General features: G+C 42.1%; 1 protein-coding gene across 2 annotated transcripts in view; it reads left to right on the top strand.

Annotated features, from left to right (window-relative positions):
* NCAPD3 (non-SMC condensin II complex subunit D3) overlaps positions 1–17,492 on the top strand; it is a 46,106-nt gene continuing 28,614 nt past the window's right edge. For both annotated transcript variants that reach the window (XM_019547028.1, XM_019547029.1), the window contains exons 1-15: positions 1–89; positions 2,222–2,376; positions 2,951–3,113; positions 4,321–4,502; positions 5,498–5,674; positions 5,763–5,824; positions 6,095–6,182; positions 8,609–8,742; positions 9,128–9,200; positions 9,964–10,089; positions 10,286–10,535; positions 11,860–11,922; positions 12,099–12,182; positions 14,604–14,677; positions 16,538–16,672. In XM_019547028.1, coding sequence (XP_019402573.1) covers positions 29–89; positions 2,222–2,376; positions 2,951–3,113; positions 4,321–4,502; positions 5,498–5,674; positions 5,763–5,824; positions 6,095–6,182; positions 8,609–8,742; positions 9,128–9,200; positions 9,964–10,089; positions 10,286–10,535; positions 11,860–11,922; positions 12,099–12,182; positions 14,604–14,677; positions 16,538–16,672 — 1,827 coding nt within the window. In that variant the 5' untranslated portion in view covers positions 1–28. The remainder of the gene's footprint in view (positions 90–2,221; positions 2,377–2,950; positions 3,114–4,320; positions 4,503–5,497; positions 5,675–5,762; positions 5,825–6,094; positions 6,183–8,608; positions 8,743–9,127; positions 9,201–9,963; positions 10,090–10,285; positions 10,536–11,859; positions 11,923–12,098; positions 12,183–14,603; positions 14,678–16,537; positions 16,673–17,492) is intronic.

Here is a 17,492-nt window from a genome sequence, read left to right as displayed (position 1 = left end):
TGGCTGGTTCGAAGGTGGCGGCGGCGGGATGGCGGCTGAGGCGCTGCTGAGGGGCCTGGCGGCTTGGGGGCTGCGAGGCGTCGGTACGGGTGAGTGCCGGGCTTGGCACGTGGGGCTGGATGGGTTTGACCCCCTGTGTAGATACCGCGGAGTTAATGTCTGCTTCCACATGCAGACATTGCGGCGTCAATGTCTGTTTTCACGTGCAGATACTGCGAAGTTAATGTCTGGTTCCACCTGCGCCTGAGTCGCAGAGAGATGGATGCCCCTGTTAATCTGTTACGAGAAGACTGAAGGGAGGGTCCTTCCCTCCTCTCGGGGGGGTGATGGCTGTATTTGGGGCCAGGAGGGAATTTGATCTATGAGGGGTTTGACCTTCCTCTGTAGCCGGGGTCTTGGATCTCTTAAACATGCATTAACAACCTTTTGCAGCAGCACCACACCAGCTGGTAAGTCTGCCCACAAGTGCAGTCCTACCGGTAAGTCTGTTGTGGGGGAAGGGGCATGGTGGGGTGTAGATCAAGGTCCCCTGCAGTGAGGGAGGAAGTGTGGCAGGGTGGGGCACAGCACGGGGCCGAGCCGCGAATGGCTTGGCAGGGGACGGCCCCTGCCGCTGAGGGCACCTAGGGCAAGGGCGGGCTGGGGCCAGGGCTGCGTCGGGCTCTTCCTGGCAGGGGATTGGGGTGGGTTGCACTTGGGACAGGAGGCATCGGCACTGGGACGGAGGTTTGGGGTGGATGCAGTTCCAGGTGGCACCAAACTTTGGGGTGTTTGCAGTTCCCCCTGACTCCCTTCCCAGTGCTGCCACTTCCCACCCAGAGCGCAACCCAGCTCAGCCTGGTCCCAGCCTGCAGCAGCAGCCTACCCTCACTCCATGCACAGATCCAGGGGTGCACATCCCTCATGCCCTCCCAAGGTGCATGCAGCCTTCCCATGCTTGGGGCTTTGTCCCATGCCCTCCCAGGTTGTGCAGCGCCTGCCTCAGCCCCAGTCCCTCTCTCACCACCACAGGGGCCTTAATCTACTCTCTGACCCCCTCGCCCCTTCCTTCACCCCCCTTCACCTACAACAGCCTTATCAACCCAACACTGGCCGGGCCGCGTATCGGCAATCAGATCAGTATCAGCTGATATGGCTCCTTAAAAATTAGCTGTCAGTATCAGCCCAAAAATTCTCATAGGCCCCAAGCCCCTGCTCACAGGCTGGAACTCTGCCAGCCTGCAAGGGAAAAGCCTTGGTTTCCCACATGTCTGTCTTTTAAAGAAGAAGATTCCAATTTGTTGATCCATTTTTAAAGTTTGTTCAGGACCCTTTCATATAGTCTTGAGAGATGCTGGACTAGAGGATGAATAAAGGCCCCTTCCAGCCCTACTGCTCTATGAGTCTATGAACTGAAACATTCTTTTCTCCCTTTTGTAATTGCTTGATCCCTTTACAAAGAAAATAGGGCATGGACTATCACAACACAAAACAATACGTACATGGGTAGGTATGTACGGCTACTTCTGAACCTCTGGTAGTTTGTTCTGATTTCTCATGGAGCATATTGCATTATTTTACAGTTGCTAATATATGCATTGGGATGAGAGCTAGTGGCTTATATTGTTTTCAGCTGTAAAACTCTGAATGTTTTAAGACCCTGTTTGATACAAAAAGAAGCAAACCATTTTGATTATTTGAGACTTCTCAACTGGCACACTGTCATAGAAGAGGCTACGATAAGATATTTTGAAACACGAGTCTTTAACTCTGAAGCTCTTTTTTCCCCTATTATAGTAGTATAGAACTGAAGATCTGTATTGGATCTTGTAAAGCATATAGAATTTATCTCTTTCCACAAGGACATGGTATAGGTGGAGACTTCATTCTCAGTGGCATGAAGCAGCTCATATTTGGACACTGATTCAGCTCCATTTTTGTGTGAATTTTTGTTAACTATTTTTGTGCTTGAAGCTTTAAGTAAGTACATGTAATACATCAGATAAGAACCTTTTGTTTTTTAAAGGGTTCTCTCTCTGGCCTAACACCAGTTCACAAAGTAAATAACTGTTCCTACCTCAACTTGTTCTATGTTTATAAACTAGTGCCGACATGTTGTTAATAAGTAAAGTTTTTTGTTTTTGTTTGTTTACCTTCCATTCCAAAACAGCTTATAAACTTTATTGTATAAATATATTTTATTTGATTGTTGATCTAGAGTTTGTGTTTTGTTTTTCCCAAGCCTGGGTGGATACTGTCTGGGATTTAGATTTCACAGAAGCAGAGCCTCTGGATTCCAGAGTGGAAGAGGGAATCACAGAGGATGGGCTTGATGCTTTCACTCGGCTGTATGACACTCTCTCTCCTTTTGCTGCGGAGGATCATGGGACCACTGAGGTAAGGCACAAATTATCCAGGTCCTTACCTATTAACACAGAGGTCCCTCCTGTGTACTTCTGTTGTTCAACTTTTTCCTGCTTTTCTGTAGTAACTTTAATTGAAGTTTTTGACCTCAGAATGAGCAGCTTATGCTTTGTACAAGCTTCAAAGTGCCAGTCTGTTTGGCATATTAAGATGTTTCTAAGAGAGCGTATTCATATAAAAAACCTTAACATAGGAGGAAAAGACAGAATGATAACTGTTGGGAATCCTAATGCTAGTTGCTGAACAAATATACTGTCACAGTTCATACATATTTTTCCAATTAAGTTATGTTTAAACATCAACATAATTATTTTAATATATTATTTTCCATCTGTTACTTCTGAGTCACAAAAGAAAATCTAAACAAGGTTGATTATTCTAAATGTCTTGCTTTAACTTGAAAAGGACTCTAGTCTGTAAATGACACATTTTTCTTGCGACCAGTTATCATAGCCCTGTGTATCATTTTTGTAACTTTGATGATGAGTAGTGACAGGTATAGATTAGTGTGCAGGTTACTCACTGTTAGTTTTCTGCTTTGTCTCAGAGTGTCTGGACCCTTTTTGCTGAGAACAACCTATCCCACAATGCTCTTGTGGCCATCTTGTATCATTTTGTCCAGATGGGCCTGCATAAAAGGGCTAATGTACAGCAGCGGGTTTATGCTCTCCATGCTGCTGGGTTATACTTCTTATTGCTTGAAATTCCAGGTAAGTAGATGGATTTGCCTTTCTGTCTTTTGCAGAGTTGCCTGCTTGGACCATACTTTTATTTATCTCCTGTTCATAAGAATGAAAGTTGGGATAGTCATTTTTTAGCTGTGGCCCTCAAGGTCAAGACTGTTTGAGGATGTGTTGTGCTGGGAAAGTCATTATGATCTGATAGAAGGGACATAGTATTGTAGTCGTGGTGGTCCAGGGAATGTGTAAGAAACAATGTTTGGTAATATTTTTTTATTGGATCTGTTGTATAGTTGGGAGAGAGGTAAGACATGATGTCTTTCCTCAGGTCTGGAAAGAAGCAGGCCCAGCCTCCACCCCACCCTTACTTGATTGACATGAAGCACATATTGACAAGAGAGCTTGTACTGCTGATTTTTTGTGCTGTATCTCTTCTGTAGGTAGAGAGGATATAGCTCTCCACAGCTGCCAGCCTGCCTTATGCATGAAAGCAAAATTCTCTAATTAAAGTAAAAGGTAGTTAGTTTTCTATAATGTATTTTTCTTGCAATCAGTATTGCAGCACTTTTTCTTTAACCTGGGTGTTTGTCAATGAGCTTATGTATTTCACGGTGAGCTCTTGTTTTACCATTTTGCTTCTTTTTTTTTTTTTTAATGCAGCACATCCCAAATTGATTGATCATCCTATTTTGAATAACACTGATAATCTCATTGCTGACCTCAGTTGCTGCTGCAGTGTAGTTTTGTTGTTTTTACAGAAATGCTTTCATCCACCTTCTAAATCAGTGATTTTCAACCAGGGTGCTGCAGCACCTTGGGATGCCTTGAAATCCTTCCAAGGGTTGTGTGCTGTGCCACATAATGTTAGTGGTGTTAGGTATGCAAGCATGCTTCATAAGATATACCCAGAGATTTTAAATAGAATTCCATAGTTGTAGTCTTCCTGAGTTTTTTTGCAACAGAGAAAAACTTTTATTCTTCTGTAGTTGAAAAGTCAAAAGTAGGAGCTGGCATTTTTTGAGAGGGGACTCAAGTCTATCCAGAGGTGTCTTGAGTCTGAAAAGGCTGAGAACCACTGTTCTAAATGTATTCAGAGTACTAGGATGGCACTTGTGTTCCAGATATCTGATTGACTATCTGTTCCATTTGTACAGTGAGATTATCTTATCTTTTTCTGTGTTAATAGTTATGTTCTGTACATGACTAAAATCCTGTTGTCTTTATGGTTTCTGGACAGGCAGTGTAGCTAATCAGGTGTTCCACCAAGTGATGTTTGACAAATGCCTTGAAACGCTGCAAAAAACCTGGCCTCAGGAATCTGATTTGACCAGAAAGAGGAAAAAGAACCATGGAAAAAGTCCTCAGGCTAATACAAAAAATAAAAAAAGAGGAAGGCCAAACAGGAGGGAGAGCTCTGAGGTAAGAAGATGGTCTTAGCTCTTCAGACACATAATTCCAGGGGCCAAATGCTCTTAAACTAATATCAGTAGCAAAATTATCATTCATCTCAAGTCAAAATGAGACTTAATGACAACTTGTAGAGCTGGTCTCAGTTACTTAATAGACCTGTATATTAGTAGGGGATGGGACCCTAATGTATACTGCAAAGATTTACCAGCAAAACTTTGAGTGTCTGCACTCAAAAGTTCTTGTGTAGTCGCAGAATCTTCCTTTCTTTGGAGCAGATAAAGGTTTCTTACAAGATCTACAGGTAGCCAAAGACACTTGTAGGCACCCACACACTTAACAGCTGCCCAGCTGGTGCCTTTCCACCACGCACATGATATTCTGATAGTACAGCTGCTGTAATGGAGCCATGCAGCCACCACAAGTGCATGCGTGAGTATGCACTTGTTCTGTCAGCATGGGAGTGGGACCAAGGCCTAAGGGTATTGGAATGTTTGCATTAATCTAATAATGCAAGCTGGAGGGCTGCGTACTTTCAAGCAGCTGTGGAGTGCATTTAACTTCTGTGAGAGCAGCTCTGACAAAGTTCTAGGTTTTATAAAATCTTTGTTATATTTGTTGAGTTACGTACTACACACTGAAGGAACTTTGAGTATGTGAGGAATGAAGATATTCGGCAGAGTTAGGAATTTGAGATGATTCTGCAAGAATCCATTTTGTATAGACCGAGATCAGAATTAACACACATGCCCCTAATTTTACAAGCATTTTCCTATGTGAACTTTTTGGATGAGGCTAAGTAGCATGGATTTTGTGTGTGTCTATTCCCCTCCCTGTCCCCCTCTCCTCCCTAACACTAAAGTTTGGTATTTTGGATGAATTCCAGTTCTCCTTTAGTATTATGAAATAGGTTCTAGTGTCAGAGTATCTGAGAAGTACTAAGGCAATGTTTGCTTTCTGTTAAAGACCACACTGAGAAATTATGTCTTTGCTTTCTGCTAATCTAGATGGATGAGATTTTTGAGGAGGAGGAGGAGGAGGAGAATCAGGAAGAGGTTTATTTTTCAGCACAAGATCTACTTCAAATTCGTCAGGCAGTCTTTCTTCTCATGAAAAACTTCTTAAGGCTTCTACTCAAATTTTCCCTGAAAGAGAAACCTCAGTGTGTGCAGAATTGCCTGCAGGTAACTAAGACTTCTAGTCACTTGGCTTACAAACACACCTGCAACACTCCCTTTTACAGACTCTCACTTTCCTAACTCTGTCTTGCAGATCTTCGTTGAACTGACAAGTTTTGAGCCTGTAGTGCACGCGATTGAGTTTTCAGGAACAATGTGAGCTGTTACTTCTTAATATAGTGATTTGACAAGCTAAAGCACTAAATGTGTGTATTTGTATTGTTCTGTTTATATTAAAATGGAAACAGTGATTTCTTTCTTCTTGAGAGATAATTGGAATGTATTCTTCCTAGATGACATGTAAACAGCATTCACTGAATTCTAAGCAAGGGCTTCCAGTTAGTAATGAGTATGTTTAATCATTTAATTAAAGTAAATGCATATCTAGGAAACACTGAAGACATCTCAACATGTTCTTTTGCTTAGGAACATTAATCAAGCAAAGTATGTCCCAGAACTGGCTTATCATGGGCTACGGTTGCTGTGCTCCCCACTACATGGTGTAGAAGATAAGGTAAAAGTCTTGACAAAAACTATTCAGGTCTGGATTTATACTTAGAAAAAAATGCAATTATTTTTTCCCCCTTTTTATGTCATTTTTGTTACGTGCCTTTTTTCCCAGAAAGAGATGGGCTAGATAAACTCCTGTTCCTTATTCCTATTTCCTATGACTTCATTGATGCATCAAGCGTACCTGAACTCAGTAGTTGGAAAACATTTTGACAGTTGTTTCAAGATAAGCATATCTCTGTAAAACTGCATCTCCATATCTTAGAATAGAGCATTTTAACATTGACTGGCTTTGAATTTTGCTTCCTGCTAGATGGAGCTCTGATATCATTTGTCAGTGTATATTATGGGACTGTAAGCTGATAGTGAGCTGGGAGATGTGACAAATACCACATACACCAGGAGTGGGCAAAATATGGCCCACCAGCTGGATCTGACATACCATTCTGTCTGGCCTGCAGCGGGTCGCTCAGCCTCTCCATGCTGTAGCATGTGTAGCCAGTTCTCTGCCATGTGTGCACCAAGGGCAGTGCTGCCTGGGTAACCTGGCCCATCTGCCCCACATCTACCACTGGAGGTGCCAGACAGAGTGGTCGGGTGGGATTTCCATGGAGACTGGCCCAGGACCCCTGCTGGCAAGACACACTCAACTGGGTGGATGGGGTGGTGCTGCAGGCAGGTGGGGAGTGGCATACAAGAGCAAGGCAGGCGGGCAGGGCTGAAGCCAGTGCTGGGATTGTGGGGCCAGTGATAGCATGGGGCTGGAGCCTGTGGCAAAGCCACGATCCACTTCCTGCACATCCCTGCCTATGAAACCAGCGCCCAACACAGGGACATGGGGAATGGATTGTGGCTCAGCCCTGGGCCCTGACTTCGTACTGTCACCACCCTACCTATCCTGCTGTCTGCCTACCCATAGCCCCATCCCATCCGTCCAGCCAATCATGCCCTGCCCACGGGCCTCCATAGAGATCCTACCTGCCTACCCATTCCATCCAGAGTCCCCAGATAGGATCAGTTGGAGTTGTTGTCATCCCCCCCCCGGCGGCTTGCAGCAGCTCACCAGAACTTCTTAATGGCCCTCTAGCCCAAATAATTGCCCACCCCTGACAAACACACATTACAGTAAGCAGGACTAATGAGAATTCATTGACTACTATCCTTCCATGTAGGAACATCCAATTCTACTGAAAGTCTGCAGCTGCACATTTTTATTTTTGTTAAATGAAGCACGCTGCATAAATTCTCAGTTATCTGCATATTGCTTCTATTTCTGTTGGCCTCCTCTCACTGCATAGATTGTTCTATAATGTAGACTACCACAGCTAGCCAGCTAGCTGCACAGGGAAATGCAGAGCACAGCACAGACTAGCAAAATAAATATTTGGGTGGTTATTCAGGTGGTTTTTGCAGCCTGTGCTGAGCTCCCTGGTGCCATGGCTAGATTATTAGCAGTACCTGAGCTACTGAGGTTTAAACCTAACTTGAGTCTGGGTTTACCATGCTGAGGTGGGGACATACATAGAAAGTATGCATGATTTTCTGAATTATACAATGTCTAGGAGCCTCTAGTGCTTGTCTGGTCAGAACTTGAGTCCTCTTTACTAGGACTCTGCTCAGATGATATGAGGATAAAGCATAGGCTGGGGAAGACCACTAAAGTAAGGCAAGTGTGGAATGGAGACAAATTGGAGAGAGTCCAGTGGAGGGCAGTGCAAATGGCGAGGGGACTGGGGCATATGATTTCTGAGGAGAGGCTGAGGGACCTGGGCTTATTTAATCTGCAGAAGAGAAGACTGAGAGGTGATTCAATAGCAGCCTTCAACTACCTGAAGGGTGGTTCCAAAGAGGAAGGAGCTGGGCTGTTCTCACTGGTTGCAGATGGCAGAACAAACAGCAAGGGTCTCAAGTTCCAGCAAGGGAAGTTTTAAATTAGATATCAGGAACACTTTCACTAGGAGGATAGTAGAGTACTGGAACAGGTTACCCAGAGAGATTGTGGAATCTCCATTCTTGCAGGGTTCTGCTGTAAGCAGGGGTTGAACTAGATGACCTGCTGAGGTCCCTTCCAACCCTAATTTTCTATGACTGTATATTCTGTGTGTTTCTGTTAAGAAGGATTTAATTTCCAGTACAACAACTATGCTTTTTTTATTTCTGTTGTCCCTGTGAAGGGAGTAACTTTTAGGTCTTATCAGGCTTGTATGAGTTCTGTTATGTTTAGTGTACCCCCAGCATAAGAAAATGTTTTCTGTGTATGTGGCTTTCCTCTTAAATGATTCAGTTTGGATTGGTATTTGTTTAGAAGATATTGGTAGCATAAACTTATCTGATTTTTTTTTGTTTATCACTTCATTAACCAGAATGGAAGACTCTTCTGTATCTATTGTTGTTGTGGTTTGTCTTTCTCATTGTGTATGTTTCTTCAAGATTCTTCGCCGGATCTTCCATCGGATCCTAAATGTCATCCTCATGATAGCAGGGGAAAAAGGATCCAGGACCACAGTCCTTCCTGCCACATCTCAAGTTGTCAGTATCAGGAATCAAACAATGAAATTTATCAGGTAGAGTGCAGAGTTCTGTAGTTTTGGGTCAGTTCTGGTGTCTGTAATGGGAGCTTATTTTGGGAAAGAGGACACCAAACGTTGGGAGAGTCGTAGTGAGGGTGGGTAGCACATATCCTGTTCTAGATTTTGCAGATCTTTCTGAGGGTATCTTTAATTTGCTTCAAAATGGGGTGAAACAGGCACTTGCTAGGAGTTCATCCTTCCTTAATTCTCTCTTCATCTTCCACTTAGTTTTTACCATCCTTCATGCTATCTTACACAAGAACATATCCCAATTTTCCTTCTAAAAAATAACATTTTCAGGAAATATGTCTTTGGGCTTCAGTTTTGCCTCCTTTTATGAAATGACCTATTCCAAGTTGCTTGTTTCTGTCTTGTGCAGTGCTGTTGTAGATGAACTGAAGGAGGTTGCCTTTCCTGTGCTCCGTATCTTACTGCAGCATATATGTGCCAAGGTAGGCTAAGTTTTGATACAACTTGGGTCTAAAGACAGCAACCCTATTCTTGGATAAAGTGTGATGCCTATAAATGGATGTGGAGCATCCATTTTCTCACATTTTTAAACAGTGAAATATTTCACAATGGAGTGTTTGTTCAGTATTTAAGTGTGCTATTCACTTGATTGTAAAATTTTCAGTCCTTTAATTTGTTTTAATATTAGAACTATATGAGTTCTCAACTAGTTTTCCTAGTATGAACGATATTTTAAGGGAGAGTTATTCATGGACACTTGATACTTCCAATTGACAGCCTACTAATAAATGAATAATCCTATGACAAAGCAATTGCTTATGTGACCAAGTAAAGTTAGGTAACTACTCTAGTGCATATGCATTACCATTATTGCAAGTTTGGTAGCCAGAAGCAAGATTACAAGAACCTATGACCAGCCAGCTGTCTAGAGACTCTCATTTAGAAACACTTGATATGAATGGAGGCAGTCTTCACAGCCTCCTTAGAAAACTCTGATTCTTTCATTTTACAAAGAGAGAATCTTGGCTTTGTACAATAGTTGCACCTTCCCTGAGGCCACATATTGAGCCAATATCAAAAGCAAGCTTAAAAGTTAGATGTCCCATATTCCAGTCTTGTGTTTGTCTGAGACCTTGTTACCTCCTTGAAAAGGTGATAGTTGTATTGAAGATGGAGACATTTTACCTACCGTAACAGACTATTAGAATATTGCTATCAGCAAATATTTTTGTCCTTGTGTTGCAGGTCCCAGATAAGTCTGAGTATCGTACATACGCTGCCCAGGCTCTGGTGCAGTTGCTAAATAAACTCCCTTGTGCAGCATATGCTGACTTTATGTCTTGGCTCTATAGATATTCACACAACATCAAAGTAAGTGGAGCTCCTTCTATGTACATCAGATCTTGGGACACAAAATACTTTGGACTTGAGAAGTGCTGTTTAAAAACTAAATAGCATTCTCCTTTTTGTTGATATCCGGTAGTCACTGAAGTCTAGTTTAACAATAGATGTTTCTTTGCTTTTAACATTTCTGTAATTGAGAATGTTGTGTTCTTTACTTCAACAGATCTCCTACAGAGTGTTTGCGCTTGATATAGCTTTGGCACTGTTAGATTTGCCTGAGAGGGAACCAGACAGCTCCTTGTCTCCAGAACATGAGAAGTTTCTAAAGCACAAGTTTCTGGTGCAGATCATGGTGTTTGGCCGCTGTTCAGACAAGGCACCTACAGTCCGTAGCAAAGCACTATGCAGCTTTGCTCACTGTCTGGAAATGAAAGCTACCACTACCTTGGAGAGTATACAGGAGTTATTACAAGGTAGTAAGCATAGCAGCTGAATTCAATATTGTTAAATATCTCGTGCATTTTCTGGGGAATTGTTAGTGGAAGACCAATTAACTGTGAAGTTCTTAGAGATCCGTTCCCAGAGCCCTTATGCACTCTGTCAAAAAGACAAGAGCTAGATCCTGTGTTCCTCATCAGAACGTCTATTTGAAAGGTTTTTACTGCCCTATGTCTGTCTTCTAAAATATTTTCTTGTGTAAAATAATTCTAACTACTGAAATGCTTCCCCCCGCTTTTTATTTTTATTTTTTAAGTTTATTTTTTGTCACAGTATTTGATTAAACCTTGAGCTACCTTTTGCCCCTGCAGAGTTGAATCTCTCACAGCTCACATGCTAAACTTCCTCTGGCGCGGTAAAAAGTAGGGGCATGTGAAACGGGCCATATTCAATTTGAATTTGGCCTGAATTGGGGACAGTGATTCGATTTGTTGATTCGAATCGCTGTGCCTGATTCTATTCGGCTAAATCTGAAGATTCAATGCTGATTCAGAGAATCAGCGATTGAGCCATAGACACAGCTTTAAATGTTTTTTCTACGTATCCTGAGGTACTAGGCGTGGCTTGTGAACGCTGTGATGCCAGGGCGCAGGGAGCATCCCACAGTAGCGCAAGGGGCTCCCCATCACGCTCAGCAGCAGATCCGGAAAGGGACCAGAGGCACTTCCGGTCCACTTCCAGGACTGCTGGGGAGCACATTGGGGGTGGGGACCCTGCACCCCCCCAGTTCAGCGATTGGCTGCAGGGGGGCCCTGGGTGCCCCCCCAAACTGAGGAAGCACCAGCCGCTGAGCCTGGGGGCGCAGTGGGGGGGGGGCCCAGTGCGCTGTCCGGTGGACGTGGTAGTGAATCAGAAGTGCCTCTGGCGTACTCCTGGGTCTGCTGCCGAATGTGCTGGGGAGCCCTTCACACTTCTGTGGGATGTTCTATGCACCCCAGCACTGCAGCGATCGGAGCCCCTGCTACCTAGAGGTATATAGAAAAAACATTTAAAGCTGTGTTTATGTCCGAATCACCGAATCTCTCCAAATTGATTCGGAGGGTTCTGATTTGATTTGGAGCGATTAAAGGGTCCTCTGATTCGATTGGGAGATTCGGCCACCAAATCGGGCCAAATCTCTGCTGAATCGAATCAGGGACTGAAGCTTCGCATAGCCCTAGTAAAACAAAAAAACAAAAAAAACAGGTGGCCTGTTCCAGGCATGAGCAACAATATTCTACTCTTAGATTCTATGCTTGACTTTTTTGGAAGAAAGTGGCATCCTGAATTAAAATATTGTTATGTTTCTTCTTTTAGCAGCTTCTAGATATACAGGTTTGGAGACACACACGCAAGCTGAGAGTTATGTAACCACTACAGAAGGTAAAGCATAAGTTTCTTGTTCTCAAAGTTACGGATTTTTTTCCCATATCCCTTTTGTTTTGTTTTTTTAAATTATGAAATCTGTGTGAGTTCTTCTTCACTTAATGATGCATCACATCACCAAGACAGCATGTCCCTCTGGCATTCTCAAACACTTGACTTACTTTTTATTACAGCTACTTCCAGCCATCCGCTGAAGACTCTTCCAACATTCAAAACCGTTGAACTGACAGGCAGTAATGATACTACTGTCTTTGATGGTATGTCAAGGACCAGTCTCTTTCCAGCTGACTTTGGAAGCCTTTAATAGAAATTTGATCATCTTATGTAAATATAGTGTCCAGGTTTCTGTACATCTCTGAGTAAGTTTCTATGGAGCTGTTGATTCCACCTATAGAGGATGAAAAGGGGAGAAAGTATCTGGTGCAAAGAAATTTAATTTTTCATTTCAGTCTGGAAGGACTGGTTTGGAAAAGGTACGTAATTTTGAAATAGTGACATTCATTTCCACTACGGTGGCAGTAACACTCGTCAAAAAGCAGGTAATTCATTTCTTCCAGAAAGGATGGTAATTAATGTGGAACATAATACGTGTAGCTCCATAAATTTAAGAATAATTAAATCTCTTGCTTCAGTGCACAGAGAATTAATACGTTTTCACTGCATAAAATCATTGAACCTGTTGACTTATTTGGGAGAGAAATGCGCTTTTCTGCAGCTTCAGGTACTAGCTATGGCTGGAGGCAGGATATTAAGCTAATTGGATTGATACATAGTGGCAATCTACTAGTCTTAATTTTGCCTATATCACACAAATCGCACAATTTAGCTACTTAGACCATTTCACTCCCCTTGGATTCTTTCACTGGATCCTTTTCTTTTTTCTGTCATGTTCAAGCTTTGTAACCTAACCTTTCAGGCTCTGCTAGCTTCTCTGCTCTCATTTCTTTCTGTTCATTCCCTCTGAACTGTTAATAATTCAGTTTTACCACTGGTCTTGTATCCCTCACTTCTGTCTTGATTCATCCCATGCTGCTCCCTAAATGAGATCTACCTCTGTCAGTGAACCAGGTTCCCACCTTCCCTATTCAAATACTTAGTTAAAGCACTTTTGGTTATATATATATATATTTTAATCAACTCTAAGATAGAAATTTCCTTTGGTCTGCTTGATGAATAACGTGTTCCTCTATTTGGACGATGGGGTCTTTGTAGCAAGAAGCATTTTGTCTTTTGTCCTTTAAAATTCCCTTCATTCTCCAAGAGTACATTTGGCACTTTAACACGTTTTTAAAAAAATAACTAGATACAAAGGCCTCCACATGCTCTAGAGGCAAGCTGAAATATCACGGACGTGTGAGTCAGAGTTGAGGTGTATTACCAGAGCTGTCTGGCATGGATTATGTTTGGCTCAAGCCTGTGCTAATTTCTCACTTTCATAAGGACCAAACAGCTCATATTTTAGAGTGAAAATAAATCTTAGCCAGTTCTAGTTAAAATGTTACAAAACTCACGAGTGCAAAAGGCAAGAATGAGAATATTGGCTCCAAAGCAAATGCATGTTAGAAAGTATGCTGAGCCTGATTATATACCGTATCAGCTGTGTTATATTCATTACCTTGTTAGTCCCCAGCTTGCTAAAGGTCACCACAGCATTATTTCTGTCCACTGTACTGGCACTTACCAAGAGCACAATTACTTTAGCCAATTTGGTCACCCCATAATAAATGAGTTTGTTGTGGACTAACTTCTCCCAGTGAAACTTTTTGCCACGGAGGCATTGTTTCACAATAAAAAGATCTGACATTTTCAGGCTTCCTAGTAGCTGGGGTCAATTGGAGAATGTAGCTGCCCATTCAGAAAAGCCACGTGAGGCCCAATTCAAAATCTGTCACAGTCAGTGACTGCAAATGGGTTTAGATTGGCCCCTTACCAGACGCTAAGCAGTGCTGCTATAATCTGCAAAGATTCAACTTGGGCATGTGTTAAAGAAACACTATTTTGTTGGGGGAAAGTATACTTAGGGGAAAAAAGATGGTGTAGGTAGGAAATTCCTGTTTAGGGAGCCCAGAAAGATCAAGGTAAAAGGAGTGCTGAAGCTAATTTGCCAGCAGTGAGTTTCAGTGTTCAAATGTTGGTAACTTGTGTGTTGAGCGCTATAGCTGACGGTACGACAAACCGGTTATATGTGGCAATTAGCAAATGTACTTGTAGAATGTACATCATGTCTCTAAAAATATGGTAAAATGTGTTTCGGTGTAGGCAAGGAAGAAGTAGGCTTTTGGCCTAATTTAATCATGCAGTACTCCTGTATGTGTCCTCCTGCTGCCCTCAAGGGTCTTCTGGATTCTGCTTTTTCTTTGCTACTTAGTGAAGTCAACCGCAAAGAAGCCACTTGATGGCCTGTTACAATTTCCCCCCCCATCTCTAAATAAAACATTATTTCCCAACATTGTAAGGGATTGATAGGTTTAATTCACTGATGTTTTGTGCACCACTCTGAAATCCTACCTGTCCAATTTCATGTTGTTTCTCTGGTAGTAGCTGATACTGAACTGATCTGTGTTGTTCCAGGTCATAATATGTTAGTTGTCCTGTCAGCACTGCATGGCAGTATTGTAATCTCTGTCCCTGTTGGTTACCATGACTTTTTTTTTTTTTCTGGTTAATCCCACGAATAGGGAAAGAAATCATAACTATGTTAAGACTGAGAGCAGGAGATGAGAAGACAAATGTCAGGAAGTCGGCACTCCAGGTATGTTTCCTGCACACTGCTGTAATAGTGATATCTGAGAATACTGTTAAAATACAGTTGACAGTGTTTATCTGAACCCCAAAGGACCATTCCCTGTTCTCATATATTCAAAATGTCCAGATATCCGAGACATCTATAATTAGGGAGCTCTTCAAATTGCAATTTTGCTTTTTTTGCGGAAACTATGATTTGAGGCAGTTTCCACAAAAAGCAGTGTTCCTTGCAAAAATCATTGGGGAGGGGGAAACCTTGATGAAAATAAAATGCTGGGTTCCTAGTGGGCCAACATGGCAGCCACCCCCTCTTCCCTTTGCCACTGTGATTGGCCAAGGGCTGCCGATTATGCGGCTATGCTCCTGTCCACCCATCAGCGGTAAGGGGTGGAACCATATGAATGGCAACCCTCTCAGCCAATCAGTGGTGAGGGGCAGGGTCACAACCAAGGCCCTTCACCCCAGTGGCATGGGGAGGGCCTCACTGCAAAAAAACACAAAAACAGTGGCAAGAACTGCACTTGGCCTATGAAATTGTCTGCCTGTCTCCTCAATTTCGGTAGGTCCCTACCTACTGAAAGACCAACATGTCACCAAAAAAGAAAGACCCACCATAAAAACAAATCCTACACAGCAGTCCAGAATAATTTCAATAATGGTACTAAAAAAACTAAACACATAGGTATTCAATTATTTGCATTTCTAGTGACCAGGTATAATTCAAGTATTCACGTTGGTTCAGCAATTGTCAGTCCTTCTGGATCATGGTGTATGCATGAGAGGTCACCCAGATATTTGATTCACATGCCTTGGCGGAAGTATGGAGGAGTGGAGGCTGCCCAGACCTCCCATCCCCCTTTTAGGGCATTGAGACAGAATCCAAGGGCCAGACTGAATCCAGACTGTTGGTGTCTCCATAGCTGTAGTTGTATAAACATTTGAGAACTGAACACAGATCTCCTGTGTGGTAGAAAAGGGTTTTACCACTGAACCATAGAGGACTCAAGGTATGCTTGAGTGAGAGCTTTACCGTAGACATGTAGGTTACGGTCCTGTAGTCAACTGCATGAACTGTGTCTGGCCACACAGAGCTCAGTGAAGGATCATGGCCTTTCACAAAGCCAACAGTTAGAGAGAATCATGGCCTCATTTGGCTAATCTTGTACTTTGCAGACTGGTCTTAAAAAATCTTTGACTCATCCGTGAAACAAGGTGGTGAAGAACAGTGCTAATACTCTTGCTGAAGTTCACTTACTCCATCATTTAGAAAGAGGGCTTCATATGTGAGTGGGCATTTAATTTGATCTGTCAACTGAGGCCTATTGTTTGGTTGATTAGGGTAGTTTAGTTTAGAACACATGAGCTTGTTTACGAAGAAACTATACTTTATCCAGCTTCAGCTGAAGAATGAGGCATAAGTTGTCTTTTTTAAAAAATATTACAGTAATTAGACAGGGTTTAAAGTGAAGTCTCTCTTTGCTTTAAAAAGAAGATGATGGATAATAACTCCTGCCCCACAGTTTGCAGTTCGTTCTAGATTGTGTTTTAATACCTGTATTGTTATGGGGCTTTTGAATGTGTTTTTTCTCTGACTCCTGTGTGAAAAACCCACACAAAAGAGAGTTGAGTATACAGAGGGAAAGGGGAAGTGGACTTTATGCAAAGTGCTGTTACAATGACTGAACATGAAAGGGCAGAGTTCCCCCTGCAACTTTATTTATTTATTTATTTATTTATTTATTTTACATTCCTTGGTGACATCTCTGAAATTTCGGATTAAAATTGTAAAACTTGGGTGTGCCTTGAATATTTAATCTACAACTAGATATACACTCGTTGAATTCCTAATGTTGGATTTAATGTCTAGGTTTTTATGAGCATCTTGAAGCACCAAGTGATTCCGTGTACCCCAGAGGACTTGTCCACTATTCAAGATCGCTGCCGTGATCCTGCCATCTCGGTTCGGAAGCAAGCACTGCAGTCTATTACAGAGCTCCTTATGGTGAGGAAAATTAATGAAAAACGTTTATGCAGACCTGAGATGGGCAGAGCATTACTTTATTGAAAGGAAAGGGGAAAAGACAATTGTTTAATGACTTGTCACTTTTTTCCCATTACATTTCTTTAAACTATCATTAACTTTCTACTACCTTTTTGACATGCAGGACACAGCTCATTCTTGTATAACACAAGCCGTTACTGTCTATATTTCAGTCTCTTTCTGGATCATGATTTATTTTTTATGGAGCAAAATTTAAACATTTCTATTGTTTGTCTTAGGCTAAATAGGTCTGAATCTCTTTGCCTGGGCATTTAGATATGTGGATCATGTTACCAAAGAAATACCCTTTTTCTGCTTTTGATATTTATTTGCAAAAGTTTTGTACATTAGGATCAGAACACAAATTTTATATTAGGCACAACTCCCTGGTGCTGGCTTTAAAATGCCTTCTATAATGCTTTAATGGGACATTTTTGTGTTGATTTTTAGGCTTGAATAAGTATTACAACACCTTAGATCAGTAGGAACGTAAGATACCTTGATAACAAGTGCAGTATTTGGCATCTCGTAGCAACAGAGAGAACTAAGTCCATTTCTTCTGGATGCTTTTAAACCTTTTATCAGATGCAACATATTGTATGCTTATGTTTCTTGTCTAATTCACTTGAGTCTGTCAGCGTGTCTGACTTTTTTATTAATCTCTGCCAAGCATCTGAAATGCCTTACTAATTTCAAGGCAAGGGTCTTTGGGTAAATCTGATATCTTTTAATAGACCAACTAAATAGTTGGAAAACATTTTCTTAGCAAGCTTTCAGGTTT

This window comes from Crocodylus porosus, unplaced genomic scaffold (genome assembly GCF_001723895.1).
Source record: "Crocodylus porosus isolate Cpor-Errol unplaced genomic scaffold, CroPor_comp1, whole genome shotgun sequence".
Lineage (NCBI taxonomy): Eukaryota > Metazoa > Chordata > Crocodylia > Crocodylidae > Crocodylus > Crocodylus porosus.
This window is presented reverse-complemented; position numbering and strand designations above follow the sequence as displayed.